At 29.6% G+C, this 21,371-nt stretch overlaps 1 protein-coding gene across 1 annotated transcript in view; it reads right to left on the reverse strand.

The window, feature by feature from the left end:
* LOC135128038 (locomotion-related protein Hikaru genki) overlaps positions 1 to 21,371 on the reverse strand; it is a 282,123-nt gene that overhangs the window by 36,557 nt on the left and 224,195 nt on the right. The window contains exon 6 of the mRNA XM_064054842.1: positions 7,169 to 7,303. Coding sequence (XP_063910912.1) covers positions 7,169 to 7,303 — 135 coding nt within the window. The remainder of the gene's footprint in view (positions 1 to 7,168; positions 7,304 to 21,371) is intronic.

The following is a 21,371-nucleotide window of genomic DNA, read 5'->3' on the forward strand; positions in this document are numbered from 1 at the left end:
TCGAAGTTTAGATTTTTCAGTTATCCGATTTTGGAATTTTTCAATTTTTTAAATTCTGAAGTTTCGGTTTCTCGATTTGTCGATTTTGGGATATTTTAATTGTTCAATGTTTTAAATTTTAGATTTTTCGATTTCTCTTTTTTTTTTATTTTTTAGTTCTTCAGTATTTATTCTATTCATCCAAATTTTGACGTTGCAGTTCTTAAATTTTTCGATTTTTTAGGTTTTTGATTTTTTAAATTTGCGATTTTTCAACTTTGCTTTTTTCTTTCCGATTTCTCAATTCTTTAATTTTTTCATCTCCCAATTTTTGGATATTTTGTTCAACTTTGTGATTTTTCAGTTTTTCGATTCTTAAATTTTTTTTTGTATTCTTCAATTTTTCGATTTTTCCAGTTCTGGATTTTTCGATTTCTTGACTTTTTACTTTTTGGATTTTCAATTTCTCGTCTGTTTTATATACTTCGATTGCCCAATTTTTCAATTTTTCGATATTTTAACTTTTCAGTTTTTAAAATTTTAGGTTTTTTAATTTCTGGAGTTTTCAGTTCTTCTATATTTCAATTTTTCAATTTTTGGAATTTTTAAATTTTCGATTTTCCAATTTTTTTTTTTATTTTTCGACTTTCCAATTTTTCAATGTTTCCATTTTTCAGTTATCCGATTGTTCAGTTTCTTGATTTTTAAATTGTATATTTTCCAATTTTTATATATTTTTTTTTCAATTTTTCGATTGTTTAATTTTACTATATTATTAATTATACCGTATTAATAAACCGTGTATTAAAAAAAAGCCCAGGCCCGTAGCTGTCTTATGTTTTCGAATACAGTGAAAATAAATTGTATTAAATATAGTATGATTTGACTTGAATAGTTAATGTTTAAGCTTGATTTGTTTTTGTCAACGACGTTCAATTTTTTTGTAATGACACCCTATACAGGGTGATCAAAAAATTACGGATAAACTCGATGGTACGTTATTAACACCGTGCTAAAGAACTTGAAACATATGATTAATAAAATCCCCGCAACAAACTTTGAAAATATTAAACTTCAAATTTGAAGAAATATCTTCGTGATTTTGATTTATTGTTAATTAGTTAATAACTTAATAATAATTTGCTAGAATAGAAAGATGTCATTTCTGACAATTTTTATCTGAATTTCATTGTCATTTAAATTCACATTAAAACGTTTAGAATTTTGAAGTTGTTTCTTCAACTTTGAAGTTTAATATTTTCTAAAATTTGATTCAGGATTTTTTGGTATTTTTTTCGAGTTCTTGAGATACTTCTTAACAACATACCATCGGGATTATCCATCATGTTTTGATCACCCGGTATATCTTTTACAGATTCTTGTATTTTTTTACTGAATTAGTTGATGAATGAATTATATCGTAATATTTTCAAGTATTGTAATTTATAATTTGTAAACATTTTTTTATTGACTTATAATTTTTGTGTAAAATAAATTTGTTCATTAACAAAAGTTACAAAAATTGTCAAATTTGTTAACATAAATTTTGGCATGAAGTAACCAGATTTACTTAGCAATAATTATTAAAAATTAAATTAAAACAAATAAGTCAGTTACCGGCTTGGTTTTTTCCAAACATACGGTATCTTTATAAAACATATATGTTTTAATAAAATAAAAACAGGGGTTAGAGTCATAAATTCGTCATATTTGCAACTTGCAACGTACTAATTTAAGCTTCCTCATTCATGCTAAAAGCAACAGCGTTGATAAAATTTCAATATTTCTATCCATTCTCAAGATATTAGGCCGCGGAGTTTTATTTGGGACACTTGTATAATTTATGACAGCTGACAGGTGCTTCTACTTACCTAACCTTTCGCTACATATACCGTCTTTAAAGTAAGAGTAAGTGCTCTTTTCAGCTGCGTTGTATTGTGGGTTGGTATTCTTGACTTTCGCAATATGTCATAATTCAGAAGAACGAAAAGTCAAATCACATTTTTTTTAAGTTAACGTCAAACTTGACATTTGTCGGAGTTCACTCGCCAGCATTCAGCAGTAACTTGCATGGGTGCCAACTAAGGCTGTCAAGATTACTGTATTTATTTGGATGACTCTTTAACATAAAGACGTCCCATTTTCTTTAATAGAAAAAATAGTATAATCAAATGTATATGTAGTATAATAGCATAATTTTAATGTTAATATTGTAATTTAGTCCGTAATGAATTTTCAAGAATCAGAAAAATATTCTTTCTTTCAGTTTATATAAACATATTTTTTGTAATAATTGAGACTCCAGGATAACTTTTATATCTGTCTTTATATAACTGTACATATATCATATGGTCCAAAATAACCTCGTGTACTGAATCATGGAATTAATTTCTTAATGAATTGTGGTGGCAGTTACTGTTGTTATTATTATTTAAAGAAATTCCACGGGCTACTAGAGGAGTTTTTTTGATCATATCAATATAAGTACAGATCAACGCGTACTGTTTGAGAATTTTCTGGGGCTGCTATTGTCAAACCTAATTTAAATGTTTGGCACTATGCGCTCAAGAAAGTTTGATTATGAAATTTTTATAATAAAAAAAATTGATCTAAATTAAATGTCAATATGAACCAATTTCAATCAAAATTCATTGATATCAACTGAAAGAGTTGATCACGTGTACATTGCATTGTCATTATTTGTCATCATGTTTAGGAATATAATAAATTAATTGTATTAAAACATATAATTTCAACAATATTTTAATGTAAATTGTTAAATTAAACAAAAGACAATGAAATATAAAATTAGTTCGTTGGTAGGAAACCATTCCGAATTATTACAACTGAATTAGAGACGTTGCTGTACTTACAACAGTCTTAACGAAAACGTCACCTTAGAACTGGTTTGCCGCATATCCAGATCGCGTCCGAGGGATTTTCGCCTCTACTGTTTGGTGCAGATTTGCCGCATGTCGCACTTGGGCGAAGCGAAACATAGTTTAGATTCAGTGCTGATTTGCCGCATGTCCAAGCAGAAATCGATACAGTACCGTTATCCGTTTTTACGTACTTCCTTGCTGTTTTGCTTTTCAGCGTTAGGTTTGGGGTTGGGAAAGAAATCGTATTCAACTTCACGCGCAGAACAATAAGGATAATGTGAAATAAATAAAAAAGAGACTTAACAATTTTGATGAATCTGAAATTAAAAAAAAGCAACTGTAATTTGTGCAACTCTTTTTCTGTTGTTATAGATGTTACAAATATTTTCAAATTATTAGATTCGAAATTTTACAAATTTAAATTTCAAATAGATTTGTTGTTCGATAAACAAATAATTTAATTTTTTACTAAACAGTAACATTTTTCTTTAATTTTTTCTCGGGAATGATTGAACTTATTTTCTCTAAAGTTTTAGTGAACAAGATTTATAACGCTGGATACCAGTAAAAGAGTTCACAATTTTTTGTAGTATTCTTATTTGTAGAAACAATATTTCTACATCAATAATCACAAATAATAGATACATTTTTAATTTTTTAAATTAAATAATAATAAATATATTAAATTAATAAAAGTAATATGAAAATTAAAATTTCGAAACAAAATCTGTTTAGGTGGATTTTGCTTCGAAATTTATTACTGGAACGTTTACAAAAATCAGCTTTTGACATAAAATGCTTGCAAATTTGAAACAGAATTGGAATGTTTCTTGACAATCATGCCTAATACATTTTTGACTTGTATCTTTTAAAAAGAATTATTTCCGAATTTATAGCTATTTACAATTTACGACTTACTTCAAGAACAAATTCCGTATTAGAATTTTACCTATAATAACTAAATAGATGTATGTTGTTAACTTATATAAGGTACCTTACATCGAAACGAGTAATTTGTTTTTTAATATGACATTGCCTTTCTTTATCATTCTGTTTGTCTAACAATTATTGTTGTGCAATTATAAGCGTGTAAATAAAAATAGCTTTACAATAACTTATTTATGGGTAACTTTTTTTTCCAATTAATTTAAGTGGATGGTTATATGTAATGGTAATAATAGCCCCATAAAATTCAATCACTGTTTAGGTATACCAGATATCAAAAGCTATTAAATCCAAATGTTATTGTTTATTTTTTTTATGTCTCGAGCGCAAGCTAAGGAAGTATTGTAATCAGGTTCATCGGGCGACTGACTACTTTTATGGCTTCTCAACGTTTCATGACTCCTATAATACGAAAACATAGGTCTCTCGTTTCCGGTTGATAAAACACTGACCAACATTTGTAATCATCCTCCCCATCATATAACGTCATCTCCAACTTTTACAGCAATAAATGTTATATAAATTTTAAAAAATAACATACTTTTTCATTTGTTGTTTATTGAGATTTTACCCTAAGCATCCAGATTGAATTGAATTACCATAACCCTAATTTCTTGAGATTTTGGAAACAGGATATACTACATACATAAAGAAAGTTAAAAGAATTTGAAGTAATGTAATGATACTCTTTTTACATCAACATACTATTATTTATCAATTAATTGGGCATCGTCCAAAATACTGTTCATAAATTATAAGTGCAGGAAGTTTATGCAAAAACATGCAAATACATTTTTTGCGTATAATAATATGTATTGCTTTATTACTAAATATCTACTCATTTATAAGAATTATTAAAATTAGTAAAAAAAAGTATTCAAGTCTCTGTCTAGTTTAATACCTTACCTTATTAAAATAATAAGTTTAATCAATTATGTAGTTAGCAAACAATGACGTTTAATTTATACTTAGTAGGGTTCACGGCATTAACTTTTCACATTGCATGTTTAATTCGGAGTTATAATTTGAGAATATAATTTACCCGTTTATTTATTTTTGTAGTTTAGTAGTACTTCAGCAAATTTAGAAAACTGTATGCTATTTAAAAATACGTGACAAATCACGAGGCCAGGCAATCTAAAGATCTGACTGTTGGTTTGCGCGGGAAATACTGTATACTTTTTAGATAAAAGGAGTCTATGATAAGCGCACGTAGAAGATGATAGACAGAGAGCTAATATTTAGAGCTAATGTATTGGAAAGAAATAGGACAAGTTTACGTGCGCACACCACAGCCTCCCTTTCTTCTCTAAACAGTTTGGGATCATACCATAGTATCATAAATAATAATTGACAAAGAGTTCGCAAAGGAATCCAACGGAAATATTTATACAATTGTTTACAACTACCAGTACAAATAATTCTTTCATTTTCAACTGAAAAGCGTATAACTATATTAAGTACTAGATATTATGGAGTTAGGGGTAATCAAATAGATTTGGGTTGCAGTCAACATAATTGTCACTGATACATAAGACATGGAAACGAATGATTTATTTCCAAATCCAAATATACTGCATTTACAGTTTTAAACAGTATCACTGCTAATTTTCTCTGGTTGCCCGACAATAGCTACTTGTAGTCAATATCCACGTAATGTAATAAAATACTGGAATCTAATTGTTTGAGACAACAACCTATTTTTACCCGAGTGTTCTTTATCAGTTTGAATATTTTATATAAAAAAATTACATATTAAGCTGCAATTTTAGTAGGACTGCAGCGAGTCAACGAGCCGCCTTTACTCCGCCAATGCAAAGAAAATATAATTTTATTATCCTTTGTAAAAATAATTCCTTTCTGTAAAACACATTTAAATTTGGTACTCCGTATTTCGTTCACAATTCACCATTTAACAATGGAAATTAACAATGCAATATTTGGATTCTACAGTTTTTAGGATAAATGAATGACTGCAATGAGTTTTATCAAATGTAGATTTTATATAAAAATAAAGAAAAATAAGTCTCTTTATTTTAAAAATATTTAGAAAAAATCGAATCAAAACATTAATAACTTAACAGTCATTGTTCGTTATACTCAGTTAACTACTTCACCACGAGATTTCTAATATCGTTTCAATTTTTCATTTATTTCACATTATGAGTCCTTGCCGTATTACTTGTTCTTAATCTTAATCTTAATTATCTCTGAAAAATGTATCTATTATTATCTGTAATTATTGATGTGGAAATATCATTTCCACAAATACGAATACAGGTATGCAGCATTATGAATTTTGTTGACTAAAATTTTAGAGAAAATAAGTTCAATCATTTCCGAGAAATCATTAAATAAAAATGTTACTGTTAAGTAAAAAATTAAATTATTTGTTTAACGAGCAACAAATCTATTTGAAATTTAAATTTGTAAAATTTCGAATCTAATAATTTGAAACTCAATCTTTCTTAAAAAAAAAATCGAAAATATTTGTAACATCTATAACAACAGAAAAAGAGTTGCACAAATTACAGTTGTTTTTTTTTAATTTCAGATTCATCAAAATTGTTAAGTCTCTTTTTTATTTATTTCACATTATTCTTATTGTTCTGCGCGTGAAGTTGAATACGATTTCTTTCCCAACCCCAAACCTAACGCTGAAAAGCAAAACAGCAAGGAAGTACGTAAAAACGGATAACGGTACTGTATCGATTTCTGCTTGGACATGCGGCAAATCAGCACTGAATCTAAACTATGTTTCGCTTCGCCCAAGTGCGACATGCGGCAAATCTGCACTAAACAGTAGAGGCGAAAATCCCTCGGACGCGATCTGGATATGCGGCAAACCAGTTCTAAGGTGACGAAAACAGTTTAATTCATGCTTCTCAATTAATAGTAGTGATTGTTTTGAAGACGTTTTAATTTTGTTTCGTTTAGGTGGGAAAAAACAAAAACATTCATCTTGAGATTTATTACACGCTAAAATTTTCTATTTTTCAGTAAACTTGCATTTTAAAACTGAAATTTGATTTCTCGTCAAGAACAGATGTGACAGAATTCTCAGATAAAACGACTCGTCGCTTTATCAAGGACAATTTGTCTCGTCTAGTTACAAAGCAATCAAATTGTCTTAAAAAAAATGCAAGTTTATTCCTACAAAGACAAAGCTCTCAAGCTCCCATGTAATCACCTTCTGGAAATAATCTCGTTGATGCTTGACAAAATCAATAAAATGAAAACAACGCAGTTAATGAATTTTTACAATTAACTATTCAGGTGTATAACTTATTTAACTGAATTACCTACAATTATTTCTAAGATTATGGTAAAGTTTGTTAGATAGTTTTTGAAAAAATACTTACCTGCGACTTGCAGCGTTAGACTGTTGGTGATGCCGCGAGGGGTGGCACAAGTGAACGTACCAGAGTCTTGGGGTTTCACATAATAAATCGATAATCTATACTTCCAATCACGCTCTTCCGATGCTATTGCCCAACCTGGAACAATTTGTTTGCTTCGATAAGTCTCTGACGAATTTACCTTGTGCTTCAAGACAACTCGAGCCGCAGGACTGTGATTGAAAGCGTCGTTCTCCGGAGATGTAATCGCGTCTTTTGTTACTTACTCAAGAAAAATAACTCAATAATTCTGTTCCGCTGGATAATTAATAAAAACTTAACTAACGTGTCATCTCCAATGTCGCGCGTCACAAAGCGCTACAGAATTTTAATAAAAGTGAGCTATCGCTCATTATCATAGTCTGTTTATGGCGTGACCAACTATTAATTATCTTTTGAAGTGAAAGACTATTGAAAAATTAAATAAAAATATTTTGTGATGCTTAATTTAACTTTGACTGGGAAAGTTTTCTAAAGAATTTAATATGCTGCAGTTTTTCTCTTGAATTTTCATTAGCTGTCAGCAGAGCTGTTCAGTACTTCAAGTAAAAGTACTTGAAGTAATACTTCAAGTACTTTAAGTACTTCAAGTACTTTACTTGAAGTACTTTTATATTTAGGTACTTGGTACTTGGTACTTGGAGTATTTCTAAAATGTACTTGAGTTTAGTACTTGATTTTGCCAAGTACTTTACTCCAAGTACTTCACTCAGTATTTTAAATACTCTTGAATTACTTGAAGTATGGAAGTGGAAATTTCAAATACTTTAGTCTCTATTTTACGAAGTTTTCACATCTCAAAATAGGGTCTGTTAAATACTTGAAGTTATTAATTCAATTATTTGATTAGATGTATTTTTAGAGTAAAATCGTGTTTGTTTCCTGTGAGGTTATATTTTGATCTGTGATTGTGGATATCTTATCCACAATAAGACATACATTTCATAGGTACTTGCATAATGGCGATAGATAGGTAGGTAAGAAAATTAATGTCATAAATATGTCATTTGAGAGTGGATGACGACAGCAGAAGGGTCGGAGATCTGTGTAAAATTTTCAGCGATGTAAAGTTGTGAATATATGAATTTTGTCTTTTTTGTATTTTGGTCTGGAACTTAACTTTGCGGGTAGTTTTTCAGTACCTTCCCGGTACCCCAAAGGGAATCGGGTTTGTTGACGACCCTGCTAAAGTGCAAAAGATTTGAAAATATTTGAGAAATGATTCAGTACTCGTTCAAAAAGATATTTATTCTTTCATTAGTTTCTTAACCCCGCCGTGTATTTGTCAGTAAGAAGCCTGGTCAGGGCGGAGAATTCGGCAGGGGATTATCCCTTTTATTACAATAGCAATAGCTGATGGCAGGTACAGACTTTCATATTCGCCTCTTCCTCGTAGAATTTAAACACAATTTTATGTTAAATATTTTGCAGTTTAATTTTCTTTATCATGTTAGACACTCGTTTTTTACCAAATTTTCTTTTTTTGTTTATACATGGTTCAGCTATATAAACTTAGTTTGTTATTACTACTTATATTTTTTCACATTACAGTTTCAAATAATCTGTTAAATTGTATGAATTATTTGAACACCAACAATTTAAAAAGACGTAATGCAGAAAAATAACGATTTTAAAAGTCACACTAATTAGTGTCATTTATCTTTCCTGTGCGGATTTTTGAGTTTTGTGAAATTCGGCTCGTAGTACCAATGTTTTTTGTAATCCAGTTGATACGACCATGATTGTATGGTTTTGATGAGTACCGAATTGTACTTTGATATTGCTCGAAGGACCTTTGTTTTGTTGTGTGCGAAATAATAGACAGCCTTCGGTTTCGATATTTAAATACAGGACGGTTAGAGAAGTACTGAATTTACATTTGTATTTACAATATCAGGTAAAGATACCCAAAAGGGTCAGTGGCCGCTTCCGTAAATGGAACAAAATACATATTCACATTATAAAAAAATACAAAGTTAATGAAATTCGCGATTAGTTAGTATAATTGCCTAGATAAATACACCCCTACGAAATATTATTTTAACAATAATAAGTTTAGTACATATTTACCTGAATTTTCGCAAAAGCCGTTGTTAGGCATTCCCTGAAGTCATTGTAGTTATCAGTTACTAATGTCATCTTCTTTGGGTTTTCAGGTAAAAATAAAAAATAAGCCAATCGAAAATGTAAAGGAAAATTTTGAAAGTACATATTGTGGTATTAGAGGAACAAAATTTTGTATAAATGGACGGAACAGCATTACGAACCTATTATTTGTGATTTGTCAGTGTAAAGTTACGTACTTAGTTCTTAGACAAACATTGTAGTGATTAGTGTTTACTATTTAGTCACTGTAGTAGTTGGGTTAATTTAATAATTTTTAGAATAGTAAATACGTACCTAAGTGGTAGACAGATATATTCAGGAATATGGGGCATTCATTCCAAGAAAATTCTCAGCATTTTTGGTAACCGCAAAAGTAAAAAACGACTAATTACTTTGGTCACCTTGATATTTTTCAAGAGTTATAATTTTCGCTGAAAATGGACTCTCGTTTTAGGCATTTTATTTTTTATTTAAAAAATTCATACGTTTTTTTTGAAAATGCAACATAGTGACTTAAACATTTTTATGTCACGAGCATGTATATGTATCGCACTGCTCTTAAAATTTTTTTCTGAAAAATTTCAGTTTCACAAATCCGGCCCTGTGCACTTTCACAATGGGTAATGATTAAGGGTGCTGTAAACTACCCACAAACTTAAACACGGAACCGGTTCATAAAATTCACATATTTTTAACACAACTTTATTAAAAAATCACAACGTTTTGGTGGTGAACCAAAATTCAAAATATTAAAAAAAGGCAACAGAAGCCTGAGAAAATACCATACAGCGCCGATGTTTTTGTTATAAATTAATAGTAAGCATACATAGACAACGCCGTCATGTATTTTATTTTAAATTTTAAATTAGAAATAGACGTTAATTTTGTCGAAGGCATTGTGTCAACAGAAAGATGTAAAAGTATTTCAAAAGAATATTGTTTATAAATAACATAGTATTATTAATAAGTGAGCTACCATTCTGCATTTAAGTTGATGCTTATGCAATTTTTTATGTGGCGAAATATGTATTATTGTATACTTAAATTCTGAATATTAAAAAATTCAGTTCTAAAATATACTAAGCTTTTTTAAAAAAAACAGGAAAAGTTATCTAATTCTACAGTATTTCAAATAATTAGAAAGTACTTGAACCATTTTCAGTACTTCAGGTATTTGTAAGTACTTGAAGTATACCTCCAGTACTTCAAGTACTCGTAAGTACTTGAAGTAATGTACTTGGCTTGTACTTCAAGTACATCTGAAAAGTACTTGATACTTGAAATACTCTTGCTGAAAGTAAGTACTTGGTACTTTACTTAAACACTATTTCAAGTAGTACTTTGTACTTGGTACTTCAAGTACTTTTTTTGAGTACTTTGAACAGCTCTGGCTGTCAGACACATTTGTTATTTGGTTTTGTTCGCTGTACGAAGTTGCAAAAAGTGTGGTATGTTTAAGTAACAAGTTGTGAGAAGGTGCCTATACAGATACCTACAGAAAATAAGTTCACAACGACGAATAAATTTTATAAAAGCACAATAGGTACAAGATACAATATAAGAATAATTTGGATTTTTTTTTATTCACGCTGTAGTTTTAAGTGAACTAAATGAACGGACGTTTTTAATTATTGATGAAAGTAAGGAGTTAAATTAGGGCAAAATTGGTTTTTGCACAAAACTTTGTTTAATTGTCCCATTTCACATACTAAAACGTAGAAACAAAAATATAAATATTAAAATTCTCTACAAAAAAGTTTCTAACAAGTTTTGTTATAAGACGCCTCCTGGTGCTTCACAAATGTAAAAGAATAAAAAGTTTAACATTTTATTAAAATACATGCTTTAGGCTTGACGCAGATGTGTGTTTAAATTGTTTAAATTTTGTGTGCAAGTTAGATGAAGTACTAGTATATACGAAGATTGCTCTTCATAATTTACACAGGGTGAAGAAATTTAATATTTTAATCCATACGTATGAACAACCAAATATAGAGAAATAAAATAATCTCTCTCACTGTGTTCTGTACCGCAAGTAAATATTAAATATTATATCGGGCGAGCAACATAATATGTACTCGAGTTATCCTTGGAAAGGATTTAGAATGTCGCTGATTAAACCACACTGATAAATAAAAAAATCACAAATGTCAATAAGATTTTTTATAAAATTAGTGTGAAGTTACAAAGAAAATCGGTCCAAGATTGATTAATTTTATTAAATATAAAATAGCAGCAAAATTACAAATAAAATGTTAATAGTTAACTAAAGTACCCTGTAATTGGGCCTTCGGCCTGTTGGGTAACGTTTTTCAATAAAATAAAAAAATAAAAAATAAATAAAATAAAACTGTCTTCTTAAAAATAAACATTATCGTCTAATTCGTTTCCTGTAAAAAATAATTCCATTTATTCAAATGTAGTATTAAAATGAGTTAGTCATTTTTAGTCATTTCTATAAGATAATTTTTTACGAATATAAATAGCTGGATGTACCAATTTAGCAATTAGAAAATTCAGTTTCACAAAAACTTTGCTCTCACTGGTGATGTATATATAATAACAACCTTTTTGAAAAATAACAGAATTGGATAGATGTATTTAAAAATAACCGTCGAGTTTATGATGTTCTCAAATTTTTTTTGATAGAAATGATTTATGTAGGTAGTTTTCACGTAATTTGATAAAATGGAACTCCCTTATAATTAAATAAATATTATTTCACCGTTGAAATAATAGAGTATGAATATATTCCTGTATCCAACAAATTTGTCTGCGTATTTGCAGTTTGTATTGATAGTAAATTTTGTTAGTTGTATATGAGTATTTTAAGAACTGAACTTATGTGCAATCTAACTCTTTGAGTTTTAATTTGTATCTTAGATTATTGCTTATTACTTTATATGTTGCTATATATTTAATAAGAAGTTTTGTTTCGCCTATATTTGATGTTGCTAATCTAAGCTTTTTTTGTATTTTCTTTTCCACTTTGGGCTTTGATATTACGGAAATCTTATAACCATAGATACATAAACTGCGTGTTCATTTTATCTATTCACTCCTGAATATTTCTGCACAGGCAACCTATTTTACGTTTGAGAAGATAGTGGAGGCAGGCATTTTCAACATTTATTATAAATTTGTTTTCGTTGTAATTTGATCCATTAATAGATTGAGTATTAATTTTTTCAATTTTGTCATTAATTGGCATTGACATCTTTGTCATTTTTTTTCTGTGATTGCTATGATTCCTTATTAAAAAAAATAAATTGGACGAAGTCGTCTCTGAGGTGTATAATATGTTGCTTATGCAAAAATTGCCAATAGATAAAATGAATACCCTGTATATGAAGTTATAAAATTATAAATTCATTTTTAAAAATTCTCCCGGCGCCTCCACCATTTATGCAATATGTCTTTAACACATTCAAATGTATATTAACCGGTTTAAGTGTACGAAACTTAAGCTTTTCATACTATTTGTGACTGACAGGAAAATTCGACTAAATGAAAGTTTCCATCAAACTGTCAAATCAAGGGACATTATAAAAATGTCAAATCATAACTAAGAAACAAATTGTTATATTAACAATGAGAGAACCAATACTTTCAGATTTCAAAAAAAGCTTGTACTGTGCATTGAGAGATATCATCATATTTTTATGTCGCGGATGAGTTTATTAAAGTAAAAGTGAAAAAGTTGTACGAGGAACTGCTCTATTTTTTAACTCAACCTTCCATACATTTTCACGTGAAAAAAATGATTTTGATTTCACGAATTGTATTGAAAGTTATTTTTAAATCTATATAAAATAATTAGTGGGGAAAGAAAATTATTGCGTCATCGTTATACAGGATCTTTCAAATCACCGCAGAGAAAATACAAATTCAAGTTAGGTTTTGTAACTTTTAAAGTAGAGAGAAAAATGAAAAAAATATGTAAGGTTATTATTGATATTAACGCATTGTGTCTTGCTTTACCCTTTTTTTTGCGGTAATTTTCGACTACCCTGTATAAATTATAGCAATATAGTATTAATTAAAGAGTTTCTCTGTGCTAATGTATTGTTTTAGTTCTTCAATTAACAAATAGATGTTGTTTGGAATGAGTTTCAAATAGAATAAGTATGTTTTTAACTGCGTTAAATACAATATTTTTCCAGTCTTTTGTAATTTTTTAGTTTTTGATATGTCGATGTTAGTTTATACAGAGTGATTCAGAGCACTACTACATGGTGAATTCTTTAAAATGTGGTAATCAGAGAACCTTAAAAGTTCGTGAATGATCAAAATTACTTTCCACGGTGGTTAATTATCATAAAATAACTTTTAGTGTAACAGTTGGTCCATGGGACAATTGTCTATTTTTATGTTTGCTCGACGTTTCATGACCCCTAGAGTGCGAAAACAGTGCGTTTTCGTTTTCGTCTGCCTGTCTGTTGTCTGTGTCGATTTTTATTAGACAGATTATCTCCACAACTACTGGACCGATTGTTGTCAAATTTTCTGTGTTTTATGAGTATCATGTTGATGGTAAAACATTAACCAAACTTTATCTAGTCATTTGCACCACAATTTGATGATGGCCGCACATTATATTGCGTAGTTAAGATTATCTACATTTTATGAATTAGTGTACTCCTGTACTCGTGGTTTATGTTTGCTCCATGATTTTACCACAAATATTTTATTTTTTTTGTGCGATATTAGAATCCCATCCTTACCGAGTATTTTTTTTCACTTATAAGAATTATCAAAAATTAAATTTTTTCAAAAAACTGGAATCGTGCGACTGCATTTAAAGGGCAAGGGAAATTCTGTCTAAATACCCTTGGAACAATTTTTAGACATTATCAAAGAAATGCATAATAATATGTTCTTTAAGGTATTCAAACAATTTTTCTGCCTATAAATATAACGATGGCACGTTTTGATAACGTAACTTCTCTATTTTTGAGAAATGATCATAGTTTTACCAGAAGATTTTATTATTGTTTTTGTATAAGTGGCTATTAAAATAACGTGGTTGTGTTTCAAATTATCCTGTGTCTTCAATGTAGTTTTAGAGCTATATTACCTTTAAATAACATCAACTCCTTTTTTAAATATTTTTAGTCATATTTGAAAAAAGAAAGTTTTGAAATTTATTTGAAAACTGTAGAATGCGAATATATTGTGGAACCAATTCAAGCTGATTTAATCCCGTCACAAAACGGCGTTGTTTTGATGATGTCGCAAAAATCTAGTGGATCATATTGAGAGTTTTGTGACGTCGCTAAATCAACTTGAAATTGACCCCCTCGTCTGTTATTAGGGATACAACACTTCTGTAAAAGGTAATACAAAATTGGTCAACAAATCCAGTCTCTTGAAAACCTATAAAATTTGAGTTTAGTTTTAGTTTTTATGATAACCCGTATATCTTAAAATAAAGATTTGTGTAGCGTTAAAATAAAGTTAACGGAGCATGCTGTGCGCAAGTTTCAAATGAGTTTTTCCGTTACAAATTTCGTAATGACGTTTTATCAATTTGCACATTGTAGTACTAATAATAACACTACTGTATTCCGAAATTGTGTAAAAAATAGGGTGAAATGTTCTTGATTTGATCCATAAAATACATTCTCTCATTCATTAATCTTTTTCTCACCCCGTATAAGTAATAATGTATGGTTTCACAAATACAGATTCAAAATATTTTTCACATTTTAGACAGGATTTATCCAACAAGTTTGCGGAGGAGTTAAAGACATAAACGGCGTGAGTCGTTAAGAAAGTACGGCCTCCCTTTACATTGTTAAAATTGAATTAAAAGTACGACATTCGTACATGCTTCGAGAAATTTAAACAATTTGGATATCCAGGGTAAATAAATAAAGGCGGATTCATAAATCATAAGTACAAAAGTATGTTATTTTAAGATATTATGTAATTGAATGAAATAACATTTACTATCCAAAATTTTGAAGTGACGTCATCAAATTGTTGGTGGAAATGACCAAGGAAATTTTGTTTAGCGTTTTACTATCTACTTGATACTCATAAATTGCATGTAAAATTTCACAACAATCAGTCTAGTAGTTCGGGAGGTGTTAAGTTTCCCAAAATTTTCATAAAATCAGGTGAGCTGTTTCTTCACTTAATCAATAAAATAAATTATTTCGTGGTTTAATTTTTTTGGGTCGACCTCAAAATGCGATTCTAGAATGTATGGAAGAAATGATAAATCGCAAGCATAAACTATCATTTCAAATCATTTTTGTTGTGTCTAAAGTGTAAAAGTTTGTTCAAATTTTTTTTTTAAACCTGGTTATCTAAGTTAAAGATCAAGGTGGATTCATAAACCACCAATATATAAGGGTGTCATTTTATAAAATTTAAGTAGCAAAATTTTGAGATGTTTCAAATTCTTTTCACAACATTCAGTTCAGTAGTTTTGGAGGTTATCTGACTAATAAAATTGCCAACAAGTCAAGGCAACAAAATAGAAACGGGAGGCTTATTTTTTCAAACGTTAGGAGTCACGAGCTTACGTTCTACAAGTAAATATGCATCCTTTGTAAAAATTATTGATTGTTATCTTCAAACTGAAGACACTTTGAAATTTTATTCTCGCTTGAAATGTCCTAACTGATATAATTATTTGGACTTTAATAATTCACTCTTGTTTTTAATTCGGGGCATAAAACTTGTCTTAAAACAAAGTTTGACCAATAAATTTTACAATGATTTATTCTGTAGACATTTTAGTAAAACTTAATTAGTGTGAATTTAAATCATGAAGTAATTTGTGATTGGAAAATTCGTTATGCTTTATTATTATATGTTTTATTTTGCTTACAAAGGACGTTTGAAAAAAAAATGAACCGATTTTATTTTACGGGTTACGTTAACAATGGCTCATTCAGTTTTCCTGAAATGTTGGAAATACAGCAGTGTGGTCATTATTGTTTCATTGTGCATATCTATAAAAAAAATATGACATACATGCTAGAGCGGATTTTTGATAAAGTTTCATTAAAAATGCGCTTTGGTATGCATGTTGTTTTTATTGTGTGGCAGAAAACAAGGCAAATTTCATGTAACTAGCTCTATAGCTGCATTTTTAGTATTATTTGACAATGTAACATGATTTTTTAACATGTTTTATACAAGATAATTAATAATAACAACATCCCAGGAACCCAAAATTTGAACTTTAGTCGTTGAACTGTTTTGCATTGTGCCTTGTTAAGCTTAAGCTCCCTGATGGAAGTGTCGGATATAACAGTTTATGTTTCATAATTGGTTAACTTGTAACGCTAATTACGTCGTTTGCTGAATTTGCAGATTATTAACTAAATGTTCAACCCCTGTCAAAAATCATTAATCAAATATAATGCTCTAGGACAAAAGAGGTATGACAGCGCGAATTTAATATTCTAGGAACGATTCATACAAAAAATCGGCCGAAAAAGAAGATAAATATTAACATCAGTGTTTAAGATTTTACAATACAAAATCTCGTTCAAAATATAGATCGTCGTCTTCTCGAAAAAAAGCTAGTATTATTGTGATACTTTTAACAGAAATTATAACAAAACAATAACTAAAATTTATTTAAATGCTGCGTTGAAACGCCAACCTAATTTAATAGGAGTATAATTTATTGTGGACATTTTCTTGTGAACTTAATACATCTCGCCTTGAGATAAATAATATTTCAGGTTTACGTAAATGTTCAGGATTAAATTTTATGCTGGATTGTCAGAATAATGAATTTAATTTGTTGTTTACATCTTTGATAACACAGGCTTTGTCTTTTAAGGTATTTCGTTGTTGTCACGAAGTATTAAAAATATAATAAGCAAACAGAACGGTTTCGGGAGTTGAGAGCCACAAATTTCTTGTGCATTTATGAGCAAATATTATTTGGCGCAGCGCGCCCCAGTATAGACTGTTTACAAATAAGATAATCCCGATGGCTGTTGTAATTTTCTTCAAGCTCAACGAAAACGCCAAACAAAATACTAAAATGAACACAGTAATTTTCAGATTCATCGCCACATGCTGCAATTTCAAGTTACGTATGTTCGGTGTTTCCCTTTTTCGTTTTATTTAAATGCCACAGTACTTGTTTACAACTCTTTATAACTCCCAGTGTAGGGTTTTAAATGTCTACATTTCCTCTACTGGGTATTGCATCCTCCGTAACTACACTTATCATTCTAAAACTTTAAACATTCTTAGTGTACTTAAGAATGCTAATTTATTGTTTAATAATACTAATAATAATCTTCATAGAAATTTGTATATAACCCGATATACAAAATATTGCTCATATTTATTACAATGCAACAAAAAACCCGTGACGCAAGTCTTGCGTGGAATGAAAGTTGAATGCAATTTACATGTTCAATTTTCAAGATTTTCTGTATCACGTATTTCCATCAGTAATACATTTTTCCTAACGGCAATGATTGATAAATCAGGATTATTGCGTTATTAAAAATTGGCGAGAACGCAGGTAAGGTAGTAGTTATTTGACAATTTAAGAGTGTTAGCAGACGTGAGTGCAGCGAAATGTAAATTATTAGATAAAATTATTTGATTTCGCTGGATTGGGAATATTTTTGTGTTCGTGTACGAGTATATTGGTAGTGTTTTTTACCGAATTAGGCATTTTCTCATTTATTTTGTGTATTGTAGTTTTAGAATATCGATTCAATGTTGGTTTTAAATTGGTAACCTAAATATTACATTCTGGTTTAATTGTTCTATTAGTTATTATTTTCAACTTCGGTAACAGTTGTTTTTGTCAGCTTTTCAGACATTTTTAGAATGTAATATCTTCCTTATTAACAAACTTATTGCTATGAAATTTTATATACAAGTGGTCCACAACTTTTTCTGTATAACACAGTGGCAGTTTTTTAAACAGTTTACCATCATCATTCTTTTCAAAATTTTGGTGAAACTTTTCATCACGTATTTTTGAATATCCATATCTCAATTATTTATGGAAATTTCGGAACGCGGTTTCACCACTGTTTTCAGCTTACAAAGGTTTGCACGTTACCTGAATAACATTGTCGATTTCTTTTGTTGAAAATGAAATACAGCAAAACAGCTTCTTTGACGCAAGCTTCTTTTCTCATTTCCAACAAAAAAATCCTGGGCAACGTTCGTTCAAAGTTCTGTAAGCTGAAAACACTGGTGCAAATTACTTTACGAAATTTCCGTAAATAACGAGACATTGATTTTTAAATATATGTTTTTTGTTTTTAAAAAATTGATCTTGTGTTAGATAGCGAAAGACGTGAAAATACTTCTTATATTAAAAATGTGTGGATTTTCTTCTTCAGTTTTATGATTATTAAAACGCTTACGTTTTTGTCACGTACCTATTTCCTGTTTCAGAATTTAAAGAATACTAGAGTACATACCCATTTACATTTATTTATATCGACAATTGTATTACAAAACATAACTTATTTGAAAATTTACACGCATGTTAATATTTTCTTGTCGAAAATTGAAGAACTTTTACTATTACGAATTTTTCGCTGTGGTGTAAACTAGTTAAGGGATTATTAGGTATTAGACCATTTTTCCACTTGAAAACATATATATGTATTTTTACATAATACTTAATTTATTTTCCAACTTCTTTCTTTAAATAAATATTAGTTCTGTCTGTCGTCTGTTGACGATTTTATTAGACAGATAAGTAATTTCAAAAATTAATCGTAAGTTGCCGGATATTTTCGTAAATGAAACATCGGAAGCATAACATCAACATCAATAATTTCAGAAAATTCACATCCATTATATAGCATACATCCAGAAAATCGTATTTGTCCTTTTCTATTTTCAACAAAAGACAAAAATGCATTTGGATTAGTGATAATGTCTGCCTGAATTTGGAAATATAATTTTTATAAGCTGATTCAATGAGATATGTGCTATGGGAGTGGTAATTTTTAAATGTGTTGTAGTGAGTAATACTGAGTTTGATGTTTTTTATTCGTTTTCCAGATTTTAAATTTTGTAAGTATGCGTTTAATTATTTTAGAACTAAACCAAGCAAGACACATCAAGTCCTGGAGAATCCCTCAGCAGACACTTACTGTAACGCAAAATACAGTCACCATCACATTAGATCGAGTAATCAATTGTAGAGATATTTTCAACACCGTTTCATACATTAGAAGATATTAATTCGTGTCTCGGGATATTAGACGACGTAAATATACCCTAAGAAAATCCAAACAAACAACAAATAAAATTGTATTGTGATTATTTTTTGTTATAGATCAGGCTTTGTTGATGAAAACCCTCCAAGAGAGAAATATCAAAATAATAAATAAGAACATGTGGAAATTAAATTAAAGAAATCCGATGTTATAGAGATTTATGTACCTACATTTATTTCTCTCGTCCAAACGGCCATAGAAATGACGTTGGTTTCTAATGACCTAATCATTATTATTATTATTTCTGGGTTTTTTCCAATTTTTTTATTTCCAAAAATAAGTGAAAATCAAGTAAAATGTAGCAATATTCTTGTAATTTTATATTTTTAAAAGAGTTATTGAGATTTTTGAAAAAATTCTGAATAATTATTATCCCAATTTACTTATGTTCTAAGCCATTCTTAGTCAGAGTTAAGCCACTGAAGTTCACTTAAAAATGTTCGTCATTTTCAAGATACATATTTTCGTTTTGATTTCAGGACGTAGGCAGCATGATCAGGGCTAAATTATTGTCATTTATTTATAAATTCTAGTAAATTTTAAAACCGGCTGAAATTAATTAAATTGTTACAAAATTCTCTTTCTTCAGCGGTTCCATGTGGAGCTAGTGAAATTTTAATGGCATTTCGTGTAATCTCAATCGTTTCTCTTATTGCATATCTTAGCCTCAGAAAATATCGGAATTGTAACTTTTTTCTGTCAAATAATTTTTATTATACTGCATATTTTTTTTGTCTGGAACTCGTTTTACGAGGGTATTTTGATCAATAGTAGCAACTAACAACTTGGTTGTCACCGGAAAATTTGACTACGAAAAATAAACGAACTGCTGTGTAAAAAGACTACAAAAAATCCATGTTTACCAAAATTGTGTAAATAAGTAAATTTAAACATTTTTCAAATGGTTAGTTGATAAGGAGATTTACGAACATATGTTTACGACTTTGTGTTCACTACTTGGTGATCTTTGCCCTTCCTACATAATCTTAAATAATTGAGTTGCCTTTTTTAAGAAGGGTAAATTTTCGGTTGAAGACGACGAGAGACCTTTCAATCTCCGAAAATGTCGATGTAATTTACATCAGACATAATAACTATTTCTGAGATACTAAAGATTTCATGTGAACGTGTCCTTCAATAATTCACTTCGATCTGGATATGAAAAAAAATGTAAAATGGTTTCCTAAATGATGATCAAAAGCGAACAAGAGTAGAAGCGTCGCGTTTCTTGCGTGCTCGTTTTGACGATAATTCTGATTTTAAACCGCGTTCTACCATGGATGAAATCTGGCTGTATTTAGACGAAACAATAATCGATGGATTGAAGGCACCTTGGTTCTCCACAGCCTAAGAAGTTTCGGGTGCAGAAATTAGTTATACTTGATTAAAACTTTGCGAGAAAAAGTATGTAAAAAAACACTAAATTGTCCAAAGGCATTTTGCTTATATGGGAAGAAAAACTTTGAAAGGACATATATTTTTTTTGGACGAAGAGATAATACAAGCTGTGGGGAGCTGGTATTCAGAGCAAGAAGAATGTTTTTTAAGAGGTGCACAAAAGTTGTAGGTAATTTCGGAGGCTTTCACGGTCGGAATCAATACATGATCGTTTTCCTGGTTGGAACCTTGTAAATTGAGTTTTTGGGCTCAAACGCGGAAAACGATCATGTAAAAGTTGTAGAACTATTATTTTCTCTTTTTATTTCCTGCGCGTAAGCTAAATAAGCATTGTAATCGAGTATATTGGACGACTGGCTATTTACTTGTTTTTTCGTCGTTTCATGACCCTTAGAGTACGAAAAAATAGGTTTCCAGTTTTCGTCTGT

Source organism: Zophobas morio, unplaced genomic scaffold (assembly GCF_036711695.1).
Source record: "Zophobas morio isolate AGI-343-1 ecotype UQ-CSIRO unplaced genomic scaffold, CSIRO_AGI_Zmor_V1 ptg000012l, whole genome shotgun sequence".
Classification (NCBI taxonomy): Eukaryota; Metazoa; Arthropoda; class Insecta; order Coleoptera; family Tenebrionidae; genus Zophobas; species Zophobas morio.